Source organism: Gadus morhua, chromosome 10, assembly GCF_902167405.1.
Source record: "Gadus morhua chromosome 10, gadMor3.0, whole genome shotgun sequence".
Taxonomy (NCBI): domain Eukaryota; kingdom Metazoa; phylum Chordata; class Actinopteri; order Gadiformes; family Gadidae; genus Gadus; species Gadus morhua.
Window position 1 is genome coordinate 12,271,618 of NC_044057.1, and position 21,361 is coordinate 12,292,978.

At 49.5% G+C, this 21,361-nt stretch overlaps 1 protein-coding gene across 1 annotated transcript; it reads right to left on the reverse strand.

Annotated features, from left to right (window-relative positions):
• Window positions 1–2,969: 2,969 nt before the first annotated feature.
• lbx2 (ladybird homeobox 2) lies at window positions 2,970–5,516 on the reverse strand. Its single transcript, XM_030367477.1, has 2 exons — window positions 4,784–5,516; window positions 2,970–4,110 (listed from the first exon to the last, which is right to left on the reverse strand). Exons 1-2 carry the CDS (start codon window positions 5,130–5,132, stop codon window positions 3,644–3,646), a joined length of 816 nt encoding a protein of 271 aa, XP_030223337.1. The 5' UTR covers window positions 5,133–5,516; the 3' UTR covers window positions 2,970–3,643.
• Window positions 5,517–21,361: the final 15,845 nt, after the last annotated feature.

A 21,361-nucleotide genomic window follows, 5' to 3' on the forward strand; every position in this document is an offset into this window, starting at 1 on the left:
ACACTAATCTTGACCAGTGACTTGGTAGGTTGTGGGTTCGATTCTGAAGTAAAGCTAGCTGTTGGCCTCCTTCAACACGATGACCCCTGACCCCAAGCTGCTTATTTATAACATGAATTCATTGTTCAGAACTGACCGAAAGCCTCTGCTAATATTGGTTAATATTGCTAGCTGAACAAATGCAGTTATTAAAATGTGTTAAGTTGGTCCCTGTTTGTAAAATCTGAGGCATTTGCTTTCTATTTTCTGTAATGTATAGAATTTCTCTAATTATTTTCTATGAGTTTTATAAAAACATCCTGACAGGACAGTCTACTATGGCAATGAGCTGCAGTTATACGAATCACAACGTAAACATAGAAGTGCTTTGTTTGTCCACAGTTTCATCTATTAAATATACTCACTTAATATATACATTTATATATACTTTTTAATTGCACTGGAGCCGTTAACAGTTTATATTCGCTGACCCAGTATACTTCAGAGCCCCCAGCAGTACTTCTAAATGGCCGCTAGAGGTCGCTGCTGGTTCACTGGCCGATCAGACTAGCGTATATTGACCTCAGACTAGGGCTCTACCGACCTCAGACCAGGGCTCTACTGGGACCAGGACTCTACTGGGACCAGGTCTCTACTGACCCCAGAACAGGACTCTACTGGGACCAGGTCTCTACTGACCAGGGCTCTACTGGGACCAGGTCTCTACTGACCCCAGAACAGGACCCAATGGGATACTGGGACCAGGTCTCTACTGACCCAAGAACAGGCCTCTACTGGGACCAGGTCTCTACTGACCTCCGACCAGGACTCTACTGGGACCAATACTGGGACCAAATCTCTACTGACCTCCTACCAGGACTCTACTGACCAGGTCTCTATAGCCCCAGACCAGGACTCTACTGGGACCAGGACTCTACTTGGACCAATACTTGGACCAGGTCTCTACTGACCTCCGACCAGGACTCTACTGACCAGGTCTCTACTAACCCCAGACCAGGACTCTACTGGGACCAGGTCTATACTAACCCAAGAACAGGACTCTAGCGTCAATGTGCTCAGATATGGAAGCTGCGTTATTTGGAAGAGAATCACTGATGGTGGTTCAGGAACTCTTCATGTAAAACGACGTTAGGTTGATCCAAATATCATGTTACACACTATATATTATAGCCTATATATTATACCTGGCCTATTTATTGAATTTCTTTAATGAATTTGAACTACTGCAGCGACCGACGACAGTGTAAGTGTAATTAGCATTAATTTCAATAACCGATAATCCTGTTCCAAATTACACCGAACAAGGTTACAACCAAATTACAGGAAATTAAATTCATCGAATTGAAAGAAAGATTCAGGCCAAATGATTCCGTTAAAGCAACCTCAGCCTCCCTCCTCGAGTGGCCGGATAAGGGCTGAGATTAACTAACAATATTAATTAATCCAGAAACACGGAGGTGATGGGTAATTGGTAGATCATCGATAAATATATATGGTTTGTTTTAATCTGGGAGATGTTATAAGGATATTTCGAAGCTGCTCAAATAATGTTGTAAATCCTCAAATGGACTAAAATTATTGGTAGGCCTATAACAATTTGACGCACCAACCATTTATGGGTGACCCACGACATGCATATTTAAGATTAGAAATAAAATATTCCGGAAATCTGCTGTTAAATTTGTTATTGCTGTTATTTGTTCTTATATTTTTACAATTGTGTTTTTAATTATATTAAACTGGGTTAGTTAATCTAATAGTTATACTGTAAAGTCAAACTTCCATTTAAATCCTATCTATTCAAAATAAAACATTCCTATATTTAAAATGAAACAGTCCTAGTTCATTTATTTAGAATGAAACATTCCTAGTTAATTTATTTAAAATAATACATTAGGCCTACCATTTTATTTATTTATTCTAGATTATATAGAAAAAATATTTAATGACCCGATAAATTGTAAATAGATAGTATGATATCAAAAACTAAAAACGATTACGAGGCTGGCCTATATATTTAGAATATTTTATTAATATTAGGAAGAAATTAATTAAGAAATTAATAAATTAAGCGTTGTTTCGAAGCGTTAGGCCTGAACGAAATGTACATGAAGCTGCTCATCTGACCTGACACACGTTAGATGTTCATCTGAACGGACCTCACGTCAGATGTTCCTCTGAGCGGACCTGGGGTCAGATGCTCATCTGAACGGACCTGAGGTCAGATGGTTAGATGTTCCTCTGAACGGACCTGGGGTCAGATGTTCATCTGAACGGACCTCAGGTCAGATGTTCCAGATGCTGTGGTATGCAGCCTGAGTCGCTCCAGCCTCTCTTCACTGCTCTCTTCAGCGCTGCTCATCCACTTATTCACACTCAGCCATAAAAGCCCTACTTGACTTTTCAACCTCATTCCGAGCGAGTGGCTCCATTGTGAGGCCCCGGGTCCGGCTGAGGGCCCTACAGCCCCGGGACAAGAGGACCAAATGTCCGGCGAGGGCCCCTGGCCAACAGGCGGGCCCCCACTCCCACCTCCAGGCCCCCTATTGTGTCTTATTCATTAGCAGCCATTTGCTATTCATGGGTGACTTTCTAGAGAGGGGCAGATGCGTGCCGTATTGCTCACGGCTGGCTGCGACCTGTTTATGTTCAGAGAGCTAATCAATCATGTCGACTAGTTGTGTGTTAAAGACGGTTCCTGAAGCTCCCATATGCCACAGGGGAGGGACCGTCTTTGAGCGGCCGGAGCGCGTTCTGCGATCGGGAGGAGTGAGAACTGAAGACAGCTGATAAGTGAAGTCACTTCACACAAACTCTTCAGACACACTCTTCACACACACTCGGCCTAATTGAGACGTAAAACGGTCAAATTACGACCAACGCACCCGTTTTCCCCCAGAGCAGGAAGGCGTTGGATCTGGTTTAATTTATCTGTTTACTTGTTGCATAAAACACATCTGAAAAGGTGGTGAAATATCATATACCCTTTATTTACATAGATGCTGATTAAATAGAATGTTACAATAAAATTATCGCATAGGATGTTTAATTTATGTACAGAAACCCGGCGTGGAAAGAAAAATTGCGATCTGCTCGTTTTGCATTCGGATATGAATAATAATAATATTAATAATTCTTCCTCTGCAAGATGGGTATCGCTGCGTGCATGCAGATGAATGCAACGTGTTGCCGTGGACAACACGATACATACACGACCTGCGGGGGTCTGGACGCTGAGGACCGCACCAGGACCTGGACCAGGTCTATGTTCTGGGACCAGGCTCAGAGAGACCCCAGACCCAGAGACCAGCCCCCCCCCCTCCCCCCTTCAGAACCACACCAGGTATCAAACCTCAGGATACACCCTTATGTCTCCTTGTACCGTCATATTTAAGACCGTTGAGTCCCGGTGGCACCGGGAATATTCCTCCAACAATTCGGTGAACGTCCGACAGCAGAACCACAGCAGGTCCGCCGATAAATTAAGAACAAAGAAACGGAACCCAAATAATAAAATCCATAATCCTAGATATATATTCTCCTTCATCAATATCCGTGCAAAAATGTTCGGGAAGAAAAATGCCCCCTTTTTTAGTTTGTTTCTTTGTTTGTGGTTGTTGTAAAACTCGCGGGCCTCAAACTGTCAATCATCCACCTCGATCTCCTCGTCCTCCTCCGAGAACTCGTCCGTGGTGTGGTCTCGCGAGGAGCCGGGGGACCCCGGGAAGGCCCCCCGGTGGGACTCGCTGGGGGAGACCCCCCCGGAGCCACCGCCCCGGGGGTCCTGGGGGTCGTCCTCCTCCATGTCCTCCATGGTCACGAGTTTCTGCAGCGCCTGCGGCGGGATCTTCTTCAGCGACTCCACATCTGCCTTCATCTCCTCCAGGTCGCGCTTCAGCTTGGCGCGCCTGTTCTGGAACCACGTGATGACCTGCGCGTTACTCAGGCCGAGCTGCTGCGCGATCTGGTCCCGGTCCGCCGGGCTCAGGTACTTCTGGTACAGGAAGCGCTTCTCCAGCTCGTAGATCTGGTGGTTGGTGAAGGCCGTGCGCGACTTCCGCCGCTTCTTCGACGTCTGCCGCTGGCCGAACGCGTTCACGTGCTCGCGGCCTGTCGGGCGGAAGGGGAAGCGAACAGAGTAGGTCAGACCACCGCGAGGACACAACTTCATCTCCAAGGCCCTGGAAGACCCGTCGAAACCACCACCACGACCCGTGCTCTGCAGGCCTGGATCAGAGCATCTAACCCGGGCCCAGAGCCTCTATCCCGGGCCCAGAGCTTCTAACCCGAGAACAGAAGCTCTAACCCGGACCAAGAGCCTCTAACACGGGCCTATAGCATCTAACCCGGGCTCAGAACCTCAAGCCCGGCCCGGTCACTCAGGAAACACCGCCGACCCTAGAGGAATCCCCGCTCGGACATTGTGTTACTTTACGCCGAAAACACCAGGACGTTCACCCAGCAGGCCTCCTGATTCACAAATAACCCACATTTATATTCATTTATGTCACTAAAGCTTCTAATATCGCCGACAATAATCGACCAAGTCGAGCCTTTAAAATATAAAGTTATAACGCGTTATAATCCTCTCGCCAGCAGGCCCTTCGATTACAGGTTATTATAATATACAAATTATAATGTATTTATTTATTATATTATAAGCTACATATCATAATATATAATATTATATATTATAATATATATATATTATAATATAAACATTATAATGTATATTATAATGTATCGCGACAGAGATGAATATTAATGTGATGCTGCCTCGTACCTTCGGCCGCCTGGATCACGCTGACCTCCAGGCCTTTGAACGTCTTGCTCGCGAGCTCCTCCAGCGCGCACAGCGGGGACGAGGGCGTCGTGAGGCAGGGCCGGCCCGCGCTTGAGCCGCTCACCTTGTCCAGGGCGCGCGGCGGGCACACGCTGACCGCCGCCCCCGCGGCCACCGCCGCCGCCGCCTTCCTCACGGAGGGTCGGCTCAAGATGTCCTCGATGCTGAAGGGGGTCAGCGGCTTGGAGGAGCAGGCCGGCGGGGGCAGCTGGTCCAGCGGGCCCCGCCGCCGCTCCTCCCCGCCGGCCATCAGCACGGAGCCCGTCTTCATGTCTCGGCTGGAGGTCATCACGGTGCCCGGTGTACTCCCGCTGGTGCGCCACGGGGCTAGTTCATCCACGCGCTGGGGTAGGAGTGACCGGCCGCACGTCGCGTCTCGTGTCCGTCGCGGAAAAACTGAATTTTTACGCCACCTTCGATGCGGAGGAACTTTAAGTCGCGAGAGAGTTTGCAGCCGACATGCTGCGGGAGGAGCTCGAGCTACCGGGCGGGACTCAGTCGCGCCTCTGCCCACTCCAACGCGGAGTTTGGGAAGAGTTTGAAAACACGACCGGGGGGCGAGACCCGGAGAGGAGCAGATCCGTAGCGAGACGCCGCAGGAGAAAGTCCACCGCTAACGAGTTGTTGTTGATTGGGCGAAGTTCAATTAGAGAAGCCGTCCGCCGCGCGCCGAGCCGCCCCTGCGTCTTAAAGGGCCAGGCACGAGAATTAATTGGCCGCGGGAAAAGGAGGAGTCTCTCTCGCGCGCCCAACACACACACACACACACACACACACACACACACACACACACACACACACACACACACACACACACACACACACACACACACACACACACACACACACACACACACACACACACACACACACACACACACACACACACACACACACACACACACTGTTGCTGTCTGTGTTGGAGAACATGCCCTCAAATGTTCCTGCATCTGGTTTCTCCTTTCACCTCCTCCTCCCGCCTCCTCTCCCCACCCCCCGCTGGGCTCGAGGAACACCAACCACGGCTCCGTGCAAGGAGACGTTTGGACAAAACGCTCCAATTAGGATCCGTTCCGCGAGACTTTCTCTGGAGGCTTCGGTGCGTAATTACGCAAAGTGCTCTTTATTTTTTATTATTTTTAATAGGTACGGATTGTGGTTCATAAATAGGCCTGAATAATTTGTCTACAAATTACAAATGTTGAGGTATTATTTATTTTTGAATTTGAGAAAATAATTTATCCTTTATTTACTTATTTATTTGATCTTTTTCCAACTGATTACAAATAGCCATATTTAGTATAGACAATATTAAATCCTATCACGGGCAATGGTTTTAAAAACACGCTTCTGTCTTGTTGATCTATGGCTAAACTTCTAAATTAACAATAAAAAAATAAAAAAGCAGTAATACAAATATTTAAACAGTATTTAAAATAATTCCTCACAAATTAAACAAAAATATAAAAATAACCATAAAACGGCGATATCGTGTAATGTTCTCTACTGCGTGAAACAGAGACGCGTCGAGGCAGGACGCGCTGCGGCAGGTTGGTCTGATCCGAGTAACGGAATGATATCTACAGATGAGAGCTGAAGACCCGGACTAGAACCAGGACGAGGATCAGGACCCGGCCCCGGTGGGTCCGGACTCCTCTCACCAGGGGGGGGTCGACTGAGGAGTGTGTTCCTCCCACGCGAGGCCCCTGTGAGCCCAGATCTGCAAACTTAAAGGATCGATATTCATTATACCATAAAATCATCTCTACATTAGCCCAAACAAACACTCAACAATAACCGCTGTGATTCGACCCAACGAATAACGAAGCACATCGCTGGCGGATCTTATTATGCGTCAGAAGATCCGCGAGGACACGGGGAGATGCGTTCCAGCAGAGGGTTTGATCCAGCATCCTCCGCGCGCCTTACCGACCATCTGCTGTGAACATGAGATCGAGTCCCGCCGCCCGCTGCGCTTCAGGGGGATTATGAAGGGAGGTCTCGCGCTGGGTTTTAATGTGAGGCTCCGTTATGAAAACGCTCCACTGATCCGTCTGGATAACGCGGCCCAGCGCGTGCCAGCGGGACCATACGGGACAGCGCGAGGCGAGCCGGTGTGAAGCAGCACGAGACTCCACCGGTTAACGCCACCGGCGGGCGCGCGGACACAGACTCTACCAGAACGAGCTCGGAGGAAATGGGTCGAATCTCTGATTACGAGAAGAATGAATAATAATAAATAATAGATTCAGACATAGAGTCCAGGAGGCTGAATACAGCGGGCCTAGGACTTTTATAGGCCAACTGGTCTCTAGGCCCACTGGTCTGTAGGCCTACTGGTCTGTAGGCCTACTGGTGGTCTTTGGACCTACTGGTCTCTACTGGTCTCTAGTGTAATACTCCTTATGAATCAACACCCTTTGTTGTCATAGCCTCCTGCTGCAGTCTGCCGGAAGAGTGAACAATATGAGTCTCATACCATGGTGCGTTTGTTTCACTTTTTCTCCTACTATAGATTAATAATAGCTTACTCTAGGCAAACACTAGCCTACTGTAGGCTAACACTAGCCCACATTAGGCTAGTGCCAGCTAGATACCAGCCTAATGTAGGCCCACAGTATATTCCTATGCTAGTGCTATAGGCTAGTAGGTCCGACCCTGTCCTCTTCAAAGCTAATTTCACGGATATGTTTAAAGCGCTCAAGGGTCGCGGCAGTGACGTGTCGTTCAGGTCCCACGTGGCCCCGCGGAGTTCTGGAGGGCTCGAGATGATCCGGACCCCCCCCCCCCCCCCCCCGTCGGGTTAATGGTTCTGAACCCTGCGTCTCTCTCCGCTGAACCCGTTTCCGTTGATCTTTCCGCTCCAGCGCGAAGCAGCAATAACGGGAACGGAGCTCAATTTATCTCGAGCTCAATTGAAACGTTAATTAGAAGCAGGAACACGTGACGCCATCAATCACCGGGTATTCGCAACGGTTCCGTCTCTTGACCACGGCGGGTGAATCAATCAGGGCGGGAACAACTCGCTCTTTGTTGATGAAGTGGTGAATATACAGGCCGTGCATTAAGATACAGCTACAGGCCTTAAGTGAAGTTCAAGAAATAGATATGAGGGTGAAACATGAAGCTCAAGCCAAGTTGTATTAAAGGGTTTATCCGTGCGGCCCGCGCATCGCGCGGAGGCAGGAGGTGCCCGCGGCCTCGCTCCGGTAACAGGTGCGTTTCTCCGCAAGCGCTCCTGTAAAACAAACCCCCGCAGGGTTTTTTGACGTGGACGTGGATGTGGATGTGGACGCCGTCGGGGCACCCACTGGTCGGTGCGCGCTTGCGTGTTTATATTAGGCCTACATCCGTTTCTGCCGTTCACGTGCCGCTTCTTATGCCGCCGTCGACGTGCGCGCGGGGATCATTCTTGCAGCATTCAAGTAGGTGCCAAGCTGCCCTGCGTCACAAAGCAAACAATTAACACTCCATTAATTAACTAATTAATGAACAAGTATAACATGCAGGGACGTCCGGATTATCCTGCTTCTGATTGGTCCTGGAGGGTGTGGGAGGGAGGCGCGTGAGAGTGTGAGTGTCTCTGTGTGCGTGTGTGTGTGTGTGTGTGTGTGTGTGTGTGTGTGTGTGTGTGTGTGTGTGTGTGTGTGTGTGTGTGTGTGTGTGTGTGTGTGTGTGTGTGTGTGTGTGTGTGTGTGTGTGTGTGTGTGTGTGTTTGACTCTGCAATCTGCTTTTGATTTCTGGTGAATTAAAACGGTTTCCATAGTGATGATAATAATCATACAATCACGATAATTAAGGACAAATTTTAGAATTATTTGTACAATAAAACACGAATACAAAGATAGGTTACTACTACTACTACTACTAATAATAATAACAATAATAATAAACACGAAATAATAATATTAATAATGATATTAATAATGATAGGAACACATAACTAATAATGACAATATTTTATACATTCTAGAATATATTGTGTTGTTTAATTAAATGAGACATTTTTATTATGAGACCGAACAAATGGTTCTTATTGTAATTAATTTAATTATTATACCAACAATCACAATAGACTGACCATAGCCAGCTCACTAATTATTAGGCTACAATAACTACCAAACAGCTTTTAATTGTGCTTGTGCCCCCTTCTTCTTTTTCTGGTGCCTTTTGTTGTGCGGGCGCGTGCAAGAACATCGGCCGTGGAGCGGGGATGGAGACGCACGAGGGGAACCGAACCAACAACCGATTGACGTCGTCACATCCGGTTTCCTCCTCACGTCCTCCTCTCCCGCGGGCTCGAGCTCATTTTATGTTTTGAGCGTATCTTAATATCATCTTAAATAGGCTAGTTATAGTTTCGTAATAGTTTCTTATTTAAATTCCGCGAGGCCGGTGGAATGCGGCCTCGTGTGCCAAAAGAGTGAAAGCATGAATAAACGTGGCTTTAAATAAAGGCCTCACGCTGTCATGAACAGAAAGAGCCGAAGTGTTTCAATGTCAAACCCTAGATTTTGAGGAGCAATAATGAGCCGAGTGGAGAAGGAGAGGAACGAGTCGCTCCACAGCGCTGCAGAAACACACACACACACACACACACACACACACACACACACACACACACACACACACACACACACACACACACACACACACACACACACACACACACACACACACACACACACACACACACACACACACACACACACACCCAGCGGCAGCCTTCAATGTTTGACATAATATTTAGATTCACAGCGGGACGTCGGAGCCCAAACGCGAGCGGCCAAACGGTTCTAATTCCCCCCCCCCCCCCCCACACGCACACACCCCCTCCCTACAATCACACACACACACACACACACACACACACACACACACACACACACACACACACACACACACACACACACACTCACACACACACACACACACACACACACACACACACACACACACACACACACACACACACACACACACACACACACACACACACACACACACACACACACACACACACTGCGGGGGCGGACGTGTCTCGCCGCTGGGCCCTCGAGGCCCGCTGGAGCCCGTTTAAGAGACGAGGAGTATAGGCGCACTCGGACAGAACAGAACGTTTCCGTGCGGGTGACGTCATAACGACGTGTTTGTACGACTCATTAGTCCACCGCGCGAGGAGCCTTTGATCTGCCGACAGGCCGCGAGGTGTGACGACACTTCCTAAGGAGATGTAATTAAATAATAAAAACAAATGCATTATAACAATAATGGCAAAAAAATGCGTGTAAGTGAACAAATTCCAGAAGCAATGATTATATTATTGTATAAGTAGCCTTTTATAAGTAGTATGGAAGTAGTAATATTAATACTAGAGCTTTGTTCTTTAATTCAGAAAAATGTACAGCACCCCATTTTTAAATGATTTCACTTCAATTTAGCCACAGTGACGATAGATATCCTCACGTGTAGCATTCTTCTACTTGTAAATATTAATATCATTGAAGCGTTCTGGTTTAATTATGACATTTATTGTATTTTAATTACCAGATATAATACACATGTATCACTTAGCTTTAGCCTGTGAGCGCATCTCTCCTCTGCACCAGAGGGGCGGGGCTTATCACTAGAGGGGCGGAGCTCAGGACCGCGGCGCTGCGGAGACGCTCACCGTTAACGTTTATATCAGAGCGACTCTCAAACACACCTCCTGCTGTCAGGAGGCTGCTAGGCTTAGTATGGAAACCGCAACACACACACGCAGGTACGCAGACACGCACCTAAACACAGAAACAAACACACGCACACGCACACATGCACATACATTTCTGCACACACAACCGCATCACATTTGATTTCAACATTTCGGTTTTGTGTAAAATGTGAGACGTGTTCCGGTCAGAGTTGATTTGGTCGGTTCTACGACATAATACATGTGTAACAGTCAAAACAATCATGTGGTTGTGTTCACTTCTAAAGGGTTTAAAGCATGTTCTCCACAGTCAGGCGTGTTCTAAAAGGGTTCTCCTCTGCAGTCAGTCTTATTGTAAGCCTATTCTCCTCTACAGTCAGGCGTGTTCTAAGCGTGTTGTCAGCGTGTTCTCCTCTGCAGTCAGTTTTGTTGTAAGCCTGTTCTCCTCTACAGTCAGGCCTGTTCTAAGTGTGTTGTCAGCGTGTTCTCCTCTACAGTCAGTCATGTTGTAAGCCTGTTCTCCTCTACAGTCAGGCGTGTTCTAAGCGTGTTATCAGTGTGTTCTCCTCTACAGTCAGTCTTATTGTAAGCCTGTTCTCCTCTACAGTCAGGCGTGTTCTAAGCGTGTTCTCAGCGTGTTCTCCTCTACAGTCAGGCGTGTTCTAAGCGTGTTCTCAGCGTGTTCTCCTTTACAATCAGGCATGTTCTAAGCGTGTTCTCAGCCTGTTCTCCTCTACAGTCAGGCGTGTTGTAAGCGTGCTCTCAGCGTGTCCAGCGCGGGGCTCCCAAGGGCCCTTCCCTTGTCCCCTGTCCCGGTTTTCTCTCACCGGATGAAGATGAATTTCTCCCCCAGAAAATCGTCCAGAGGGAGGAGGGTCAACAAATGACTCACCTGCAGTCCCCCCCCCCGACCACTGGGGCCGGGGCCTGGGTTCAGGGGCCCCTCCAGGGGGTGATGAGGACTCTGATATCAGCCATCAGGCCCTGGTGCAGGAATAACCAAACACACTAAAGACAGAGGAGAGCCCTCTAGAAATAACTCCTGCTGACCTCCCCCCTCTCCCCCTCTCCTCCCCTCTCCCCCCTCTCCCCCCTCTCCCTCGACTGCCCTTCACATCAGGAATTCATTAAGATCCTCTCTCTCTCTCTCTCTCTCTCTCTCTCTCTCTCTCTCTCTCTCTCTCTCTCTCTCGGTCTTTGGCTCCAAAGACAAACGACCTGCGGTACTAAAGTTTAACACTTTGACAAAACCCACCTCATCCTGGCTAATGCCCTTGGGGAGGGGGGGGGGGGTCGCTATGGCAACCAACGTGCGCCAGGAGACGAACAGGTGAGGAGAAGAACAGACGAGAGCTGCCCCAAAGCATGCTGGATACTAGAGTGTCACGGGCCAGGAAATACTCTCACACACACACACGCATACACACGCACACAAGCAAACACTATCAAGAACGCACGCATGCATTCACGCACGTACAAACTCACACGGACACACGATCATGCACACATACAAACACATGCACATGCACACACACACACACACACACACACACACACACACACACACACACACACACACACACACACACACACACACACACACACACACACACACACACACACACACACACACACACACACACATCAACATGCATACACAGACACTCAACCAGAGTAAAGTTGGGTGTTCTAAATCGCGGATGTCTCCTTCAAGTCCTCAGCCGTCGTTCTGTCCCCTCCTCCTTAAAGAGATTTATTTCCACTCCGTAGATTCAGAGATCGGCCCTTTGGTTTGTTCGGAAGCGTTAACTGTTTTACACGTTCACTCATTCACATCAAGATGTCATCGAGTGATTAAGGCGATCAAGGTGATGATTCATGCCTGAAGAATATGTGTTTTATCAAAGCAGATGAGGACTTGACCTTTGTGACCTTTGTGACCCTGTTTCAATCATTTAAATGTTTATTTTGAACTGTTTAAATTATGTTGATAATTTCATCAAAAGCATCTATAATCAAATATCTTTTAACATATCTTTGGCTGAGATTATGTTGGTAATTAAGTAATTAACAGTTCATTACCTCAGTAAGAGTAATTAACAGTTCATTACCTCAGTAATACTAGTAATTAACAGTTTGTTACCTCAGTAAAACTATTGTAACAACGGTTAATTACCTTATTTATACGAGTAATTAGTGATCTCTCTCATTAATACCAGTAATTAACGGTGCGTCAGCTCAGAGCCGCCCTAGAAGCTCCCCCATCTCCGGTCCCGGGACCCAGCCTGCCCGGCCGGTTCAGACCGGTTCCTCTGGCTGATGAGAGGAGCAGCAGTAAGCAGGCGGGCGTCCCGGAGGAGCAAGAGGAGCAGGAGGAGGAGCAGGAGGAGCAGAAACATAAATACTCAGGGAGGGAGTGTGTTGGCGGCTCATAACTTAGCAGCCCTCGGCCGAGCATAAACATGGAGACTAGGATCACACTTCGTCAGGGAGGAGAGGGATGGGTCCACAGAGAGGTCCTCCTTCGCCACCTCCTACTCCTCCAACTCCTTCTCCTCCTCCTCCACCTCCTCCGCCACCTCCTTCTCCATCAAGTCCTTCTCCTACTCCTTCAACTCCTTCTCCTCCTCACCACCTCCTTCTTCTCCTTCTCCTTCTCCTCCTCCACCACCTCCTCCACCTCCTCCTCCACCTCCTCCTCCAACTCCTTCTTCTGCTCCTCCTGCTTCTCCTCCCCCTCTCCTCCTCCTACTTGCACCTCTTCCCCTTCCTCCTCCTGCTCCTCCTCCTCCTCTCTCTCGACCAGGGTTCATTTTAAATCCAACCCTCTAGTGACATCCCAAGGAGGAGTGTCCACCCAAGCGATGAAAGTGTTACTAGCAGCTAAATGACTATGCTTATACTAAATAGTACAATATCACGTAACTAGGTAGTACAACATCACATAAATAAATCAACACATTCTGCAGATTGTGTCAAAGTTGTAGAGATAATAGCATTCTCAAAAATTAGGGATTTCAAACTAGGACAATGTGTATGCATGCATCCGGGTGTGTGTGTAATTATGTGTGTGTGTGGGTGTGACTGTATGTGTGCGTGCATGTGTGCATGCCTTGTGTGTGTGCGTGTGTGTGTGCGTGTTTGTATGGTTGTGTTTGTGTGTGCGTGTGTGCGTTTGTGTGCGTGTGTGCGTTTGTGTGCATGTGTTCCTATGTGTGTGTGTCTGTGTGTGTTTGTGTGTCTGCCTATGTGTGTGTGTGTATGTGTCTGTGTGTGTGCGTGTGTATGTGTGTGTGTGTGCCTATGTGTGTGTGTGTGTGTGTGTGTGTGTGTGTGTAGCCAGGCGTGACTCTCCTCTGGGTGACCGCGGTAACCGTAACACTGGAAACGGTGGCGGCGGGACAGGGCTGAATGTGTGCGCGTGTATTTGTGTGTGTGTGTGTGTCTGTGTGTGTGTGTTGGACAGGGATGCCTGGCGACTCCTACATCCACATGAACACAACGCTGTCACACTCCCTGACAGCCCCATTCATCACACACCAAGTCCTGTCACACACACACACACACACACACACACACACACACGCACACACACACACACACACACACACTCACACACACATACACACACACACACACACACACACATACACTGCCTTTCTCCTCCCCCTTCTAAGTGACAGCTTTGAAATGAGAGTTAAGACATCAAGGGACATATTCAAATGTTTGGCTGAGTTTCTGAGTGTGTGTTTCATTTATTTCCTGCTGCGCACGTAATAACACAATCACCACGGCAACGGAACCTTTTTAGGTCATTAATGCCGCTTTTCCACCGCACATGTAGCTCGACTCGACTCGACTCGACACGACTTGACACGACTCGACATGGTAGCAGCACGGGTCGTTTTCCACCGTAAATAGTGCCTCCTGGACGTGGGCGGGGTCGGCTGCGCGAAAGGGCCGTGACGTATTTTTGTACGCGACGCAAACAACACCTACGCAACCCACACTTGGAAAGAACCCACATAACAACAATGGAGGACATCGATAACATTACTATTATTAGCTGGCATGTTGAAGAAGTTGAAGAAGTGGAATATGTTGGCTGCGGCTCTGCTATGGCTGTTACCAGCATGGTTGCCATGTCGCTCTCGTGACTTCGTCACACTCTCTGGCCAATCAGTGGCCGGCCGTCTGCCGACGTCACCTTTTAGCATCGGCTCAGCCGCTTGGAACCTAGAGCGAGCCGGTACTAGAAAAAGCAGCCACTTCAGGTAGCCTACCAGATACCATGTTTTCGCGGTGGAAACGCAAAAAATGCGAGCTGAGTCGAGTCGAGTCGAGTCGTGTCGAGCTGGTACCATGCAGTGGAAAAGCGGCATAAGTCTGAGGGACCTGTAGCAGCTAATGTTGTGCTAACAGAACTAGCCTCGTCTATGAAGAGGTTTGTTAACAGAACTATGAAGACGTTCGTTAACAGATCTAGTCTCGTCTATGAAAAGGTTTGTTAGGTTTCCAATCTTTCACACCAAAAGATGCATTTGCTGCCCGAACGCGTTGACGCCTGAGTTTTGCGGCGCGTCAAATCAAGTTTTGCGGCGCGTCAAACTTTTGACGCGCGTCAAAAGCTGAAATATTTCAACTCGAGCAGCATTTGACGCGCCGCAAAATACGTGAACGCGCCCTTCGCCCGTGCCCGGCAGCGGGCACGGGCATGCCGCGCCGCAAATCAGATTTTGACGCGCCGCAAATCAAGTTTTGCTGCCCGTTTTCTCGGCAGCAAATGCTGCGGCAGCAAAGCAGCAACGCGTCTCTACATTCACTTTGAATGGGATCACGACGCGCGTCAACTTTTTGCATCTTTTGGTGTGAACGCAGAGGGAGGAAAGGAGCGTTGCCATGGATACGGGAAACACAGGAATTCTACGACAATGTGCAGCATAATGTGCTCTGTGTTGAATGTGTGTTTTTAAATAAACGTATCCTCCAATCCATGGTCATTTGTGTCGTGAACCTACGGACTTCAGTGGGGGTTTCATTCCGCCTGCGCACGGCACCTTCTCAACAATAATCAATAATCTTCCTCCCACTCAGGGCGAAAATGGTAGGTCTTAGCTCGTTTCCCCTCAGCCATGTCAACGTTTATGAGTGCGTGACTACTGTTGACGGCTTTCAACTACTGTTGACAGCGCATGCGCTACCGCGCGTATGTGTCCCGCGCAAAAAAAATAAATATATATTTTTTAATTTAAATTTCTTTTTTTTCTTCACCCCTCGCGGTCGACTTGGGATCTGTCGGCGGTCTACTGGTAGACGGCGATCGACTGGTTGGGCACACCTGGGTTAGACAGTCCAGTGGCAGGCCATTAAGGAGCACACACACACACACACACACACACACACACACACACACACACACACACACACACACACACACACACACACACACACACACACACACACACACACACACACAGTTCCAGACCCTGAGTCCCGGAGCCTTGTGTTGACGCTGGCCTCCCTCAGGTCCTCTATCCCTCTAACCGGGTTACAGCGGGAGCGTCTCCAGCTCATAAAGACGTTCTCCGCGTCGGCGAGGAGCTAATGCGATGAGCGCCGGCTCTTAAATGAACGGCCGTGATACTGCGCAGAAGGAGGCGAGCGTAAAGCGGCGTTTCAATAAGAAGTTCATAAAGTATGTATGCTCCACGCCGGTGATCCATCAGCAGTGTGCTTCTTCCGCTGCTCGTCACTGTCTGCTCCGTCGGCGCGCCGCGAAGCTCCGGTGTACTGCGTCGTTATGACACCGGCTCGCGCATCATCTCGACAACCCGACAGCCTCACCTGACACTTTATTGACGGCGCGACATCGTTGAGATTACTCTTTATTGATCTCCTGTGTGCGTGTGCGCGTGTGTTTGTATGTGTGTGTGTGTGTGTGTGTTTGTGTGGGTGTGTGGGTGTGCGTGCGTGTCTGTGTGTGTGTGGGTCTCTCTGTGTGTGTGTATGTGTGTGTGTGTGTGTGTGTGTGTGTGTGTGTGTGTGTGTGTGTGTGTGTGTGTGTGTGTCTCTGTGTATGTGTCTCTGTGTGGGTCTGTGTGTGTGTGTCTGTGTTTGTGTGTCTGTGTTTGTGTGTGTTTGTTGGTCTGTGTGTGTGTGTGTGTGTGTGTGTGTGTGTGTCTGTGTGTGTGTGTGTGTGTGTGTGTGTGTGTGTGTGTAAGTGACAATCATTGAAAGAATGTCTTCTGATGAGAGCTGTGCTCTGATAGCTGAGATGTTTTGGAAGTGAGTGAGAGTGAGATATCAGGATCATCAGGAGATCAGTACAGTGTGTTCTCATCAGATATCAAAGGTACAGCAGCGACATGATGGACGGTTTGGACACGCCCCCCTCCTCCTGTCACATGACACACAGTCTGGGATCGAATCCCTTTCATACCACAAAGTCCTGTAACTTCTCCATTCCAAACGCTTCATCAGACTACGGACTGGACCACTTCAAATTGGCGATTCGTTGGGGATGGATAATTGCAATGGCTATTAGTAATCACTCAAAAGTCGTCTATTATTTTTATCGTCTTAACGACGATAAGGATGGGAATGTAGATCGCCATGACGACGGGCATGTCGGCGACAGTGCAGGTGTTTCTCTGCAGGTCTGTTGGTAAACAGCACCACCGGAATCTTCTGGAAGTCAACACACTTTTCCCCGCTGTCTCCCTCCCTCCCCCTCCCCCCCCTCCCTGCCCCCCCCCCCCCCAGTGTTTAGTTTTAATTAACCTCGGAGAGAGATAGCGTGTCGCGCGGCTAGCGGGCGTGGCCGTGCGGTGTAGAGGTTAATCGCTGCGGCGCTCCGGTGAGACCCACCAGGGGACAGATCAATGCACCGCAACCCCCCCCCCCCCAACCGCTCAGCCAGACCACCCCCGACCCTCCTCTACCACCCCCCCGCCCCCCCGCAACCAGCAAGCCCCTCCGCCCCCCCCCCCCCGCAACCGTGTTCTGCTGAGAGCCTGGAGCACAGCCAGACCCCCCCCCCCCACACCCTCCTCTACCTCCCCCCCCACTCACACACACAGCCTCCTCTACCCCCCCACCCCCTCCTCTATCAACCCCCCACACACACACATTCAGCCTCCTCTACTCCCCCCCCCCCCCCCTCTCCTCTACCACCCCCCACACACACACACCCTCCGCTACCCCCCCTCCCTCTGGCCTGGTGCAGGAAACACACACACACACACACACACACACACACACACACACACACACACACACACACACACACACACACACACACACACACACACACACACACACACAAACACACACACACACACTCACACACACACCCACACAAACTCACAGTGCCAGTGATGCAGTGTTGTACAGAGAATAGTGTTTGTGCTACAGTAGAGGTTTACACACAACACTAGTAAAGGTTTACTCACAGTACCAGTGAAGGTTTACTTTCAAACCCAGTATTCGTTATCGAATACCTTTACATTTCAAACTTAAATGGAAGGTTATATATCCCGATTTCAGTGTTTGAAGTGGAGGTTTAATTCTTAAACACAGTACAGTACACAGTAGGGGTTTAACAGAGGGCTAGTGTTGGTGCTAGAGGTGGGGCTAGTGTTGGTGCTAGTGGAGGTGCTAGAGGTGGTTCTAGTAATGGTGCTAGAGGTGGTGCTAGAGGTGGTGCTAGTGGTGGTGCTAGAGGTGGTGCTAGTGGTGGTTCTAGAAGTGGTGCTAGAGGTGGTGCTAGTGGTGGTTCTAGAGGTGGTGCTAGTGGTGGTGAGGGTGACCGACTGGTCACCAGTAGAAGCTGATTGACTGGTCACCAGTAGAGGCTGACTGACTGGTCACCAGTAGAGGCTGACTGACTGGTCACCAGTCTCTCCATAATGAGCTCCTTCTGTTCCATCTCTAATGACGGCCGGTCGATGCAGGGCCCAAAGTGCGGCCGTGTTTATTCAGTCTCGACCGACGCACACATCGATGTTGTGTCACCCAGGGTGTTCGCATTTAAACACTATCGGCCTGGAGGTGGCCACGCCCCCCCCCTGTCGCTGCACAGCCAATAGGAGGTGAGCGTGGGGGCGGAGCCTCTGACTGCAGTGCTCTGTAAATAACCTGGAAACTAAATGAGTAATAGTGCTGATGAGAACGAACGGGTTAACAGACTCTGGGCCTGAGACTGGATTAGCCTCAGGGGAGGAAGAAGAAACCAAAGGCCTTCATCTTCAGAGTACTACTGCAGTACTACTAAAGGAATGGTATATACTACTGCAGTGCTGGTATGTACTACTGAAGGTACTGCATTTAGAGCAGTACTAGGTCTACCGCAGTACTAGTAAAAGTGCTTCTTATCGATACACTACAATACTACTGCAGTACCGGTATGTACTACTGAAGGTACTATTTACATAGCTACTAAAATAATACTGTAGAACAGTACTAATGCAGATATGTACTGCTGAAAGTACTGCTTATACAGCTACTACAGTACTACTGCAGTACTGGTATGGACTTCTGTAGGTTCTGCCGATAGTTATACTACAGTACTTCTGCAGCTACACTGCAGTACTGGTATATACTACTGAAGGTACTGTTATAGAGATATACTGCAGTAGTATTGTATTACAGTACTACTGTACCGCATTGCTAGTGTAAAACTTGTAGCAAAGCCGTTTCTAAAGACATTTAAAGACGTTTAAACTTTGTATTCCGCTCGTGTGTTCCTAGCGTGTAGCGGCGCTACGATGCCGTGATGGCCTGTGCTCTGATTGGCTGTGCTGTGACAGGGTCCTGTTCTGATTGGCTGTGCTCTAATAGAGTCGTTACAGCGAGCCGGGGGTCTGGTTCACAGCAGGGGGGGTGGGGGGGGGGGGGGCGCTTAGCGTGAAGCCCTGCCCGGAAACACACTCTTTAGCTCAACCACATGCGCACACAACCATACACACACACACACACACACGCACGCACAAACACACACACGCACACACACACACACACACACACACACACACACACACACACACACACACACACACACACACACACACACACACACACACACACGCGTGCGGCGTGATGTGCAGCAGACAGAATGGGAGCTCTGGTCCTCGTGGTCTGCGTGGGACCCCCGCGGTGCGGAGCCTCCAGACCCCAGCCCCCCCCAGCCTCTCACACATCAGCACCGTGACGAGGCTGGGGCCCCCCCGCCGCCAGCGCTCACTTTCAGATGTCTTCATGACCCCATCCCTGCTGTCCCCCCCCTCTCCTCCCTCACCTCCCTCCCTCCTCACCTACCTCCCTCTCCTCCCTCCCCCCCTCTCCTCTCCTCCCTCCCTCCCCCCTCCCTTCTCTTCTCCTCCTCTCTCACCTCCCTCCCTCCCCCCTCCCTCTCCTTCTCCTCCCTCTCCTTCTCCTCCCTCTCCTCCCCCTCTCGTCCCCTCCCCCTCCCTTCTCTCCTCCCCCCATACCCCCCTCCTTCGCCCCCTCTACCCCCTATATCAGGGAGCTGGCAGCTCTGAGCCTCACTGAGCGCGTGCCAAGGCGATGACATCATGCGGGGGAAGGGGGGGGGGGGGGTCAGTCTGATGCACATGGCGAGCCCCGGTTTGGTGAGGACGTCGTCTACCCTCGGCTCCTCCCTGGCTCCTCCCACTCTGTCTGGTGTCTGGGGGCGTTTCAGAGGTTCTCGTTAAGTGCTTACGAGCTGTGCTGATTGGTTGAGCTGGGTGGTATTTTAGACTGAGCTCAAGAGTGGGCGGAGCCTAGAGAAGACAGAGGGGAGGAGTTCAGAGGGTATCTACAAGTGACATCATCGTGTGTTCTGTGGTCACCGCTGGATGAATCCAACATGGCTGTCAGAGAGAGCTTCTTCACGGATTGGATTCACGGTGAAGATCTCAGCCCTGTAGCGGTCCCACCGACGGTGTTCGTGGGATCTCGCTCGCTCCGTCCAAGTCCCGTCTGACGGCCGTCTGGATCTCATGACCGCTTCCTGTCCCTCGTAGAATACACCACCAAGATTAGCACAAATAGCTTTCTGATAGCAGCTTGGCCTCTTTCAGCGTATCCTCTCCTCTGTATCTGGTGGCTCATCCGTGACCTAGCATGCTAGGCCACATAGCATGTTAGAGTGTATAGTACTCTAGGGTACACGGAAGATAAGGTTTTGTAGCTTGCTATGGTATGTAATATGCTAGGTTTTTCAACATACTGGGTTATGAAGCATTATTGGTTACGTAGCATTTTAGGTGATGTAGAATATAAGATAGCATCCAAGGTTATGTAGCATGCTAGGGAATGTGGCATGTAAGATAGCATGATAGGTGATGTAGCAGGCTAAATTATTTGCTAGGGTACATACATACATACCTACATACATACATACATACATGTATGGATGCATGCATGCATACATACATACATACATACATACATGCATACCGTATTTTCCGCACTATAAGGCGCACCTGAGTATAAGCCGCAGCAGCTAAATTGAATGATGTGTACATAGATAAGCCGCACTGGACTATAAGCCGCGGGTGCAGTGATGTTGCTAGGTACGCGTCCTGCGTCCCTGACGCATTAAAATCTGAAAGGACGCACTAAACTCACTATCCATGCGTCCCGGGGACGCATCTCATTTTCCCCATGAAAAACGATACATTGTGAACATTAAACAACTCGTGTTTAATCACAGTAACTGGCCAAAGAAACCTTATTGTGAGCAGACCGGACAAGCGCTGTTTCAACCCTCTGCGCATCTACTCGGCGCAGACGTGATCCCCTGTACAAAGTATCGCGACAT

Bases quoted from the DNA above. Each gene is read 5' to 3' on its own strand.
- lbx2 (XM_030367477.1), bottom strand. From the start codon at position 5,132: ATGACCTCCAGCCGAGACATGAAGACGGGCTCCGTGCTGATGGCCGGC. The intron at 4,111-4,783 runs GTACGAGGCAGC...TCCGCCCGACAG, and splicing joins CGTGATCCAGGCGGCCGAAG to GCCGCGAGCACGTGAACGCG.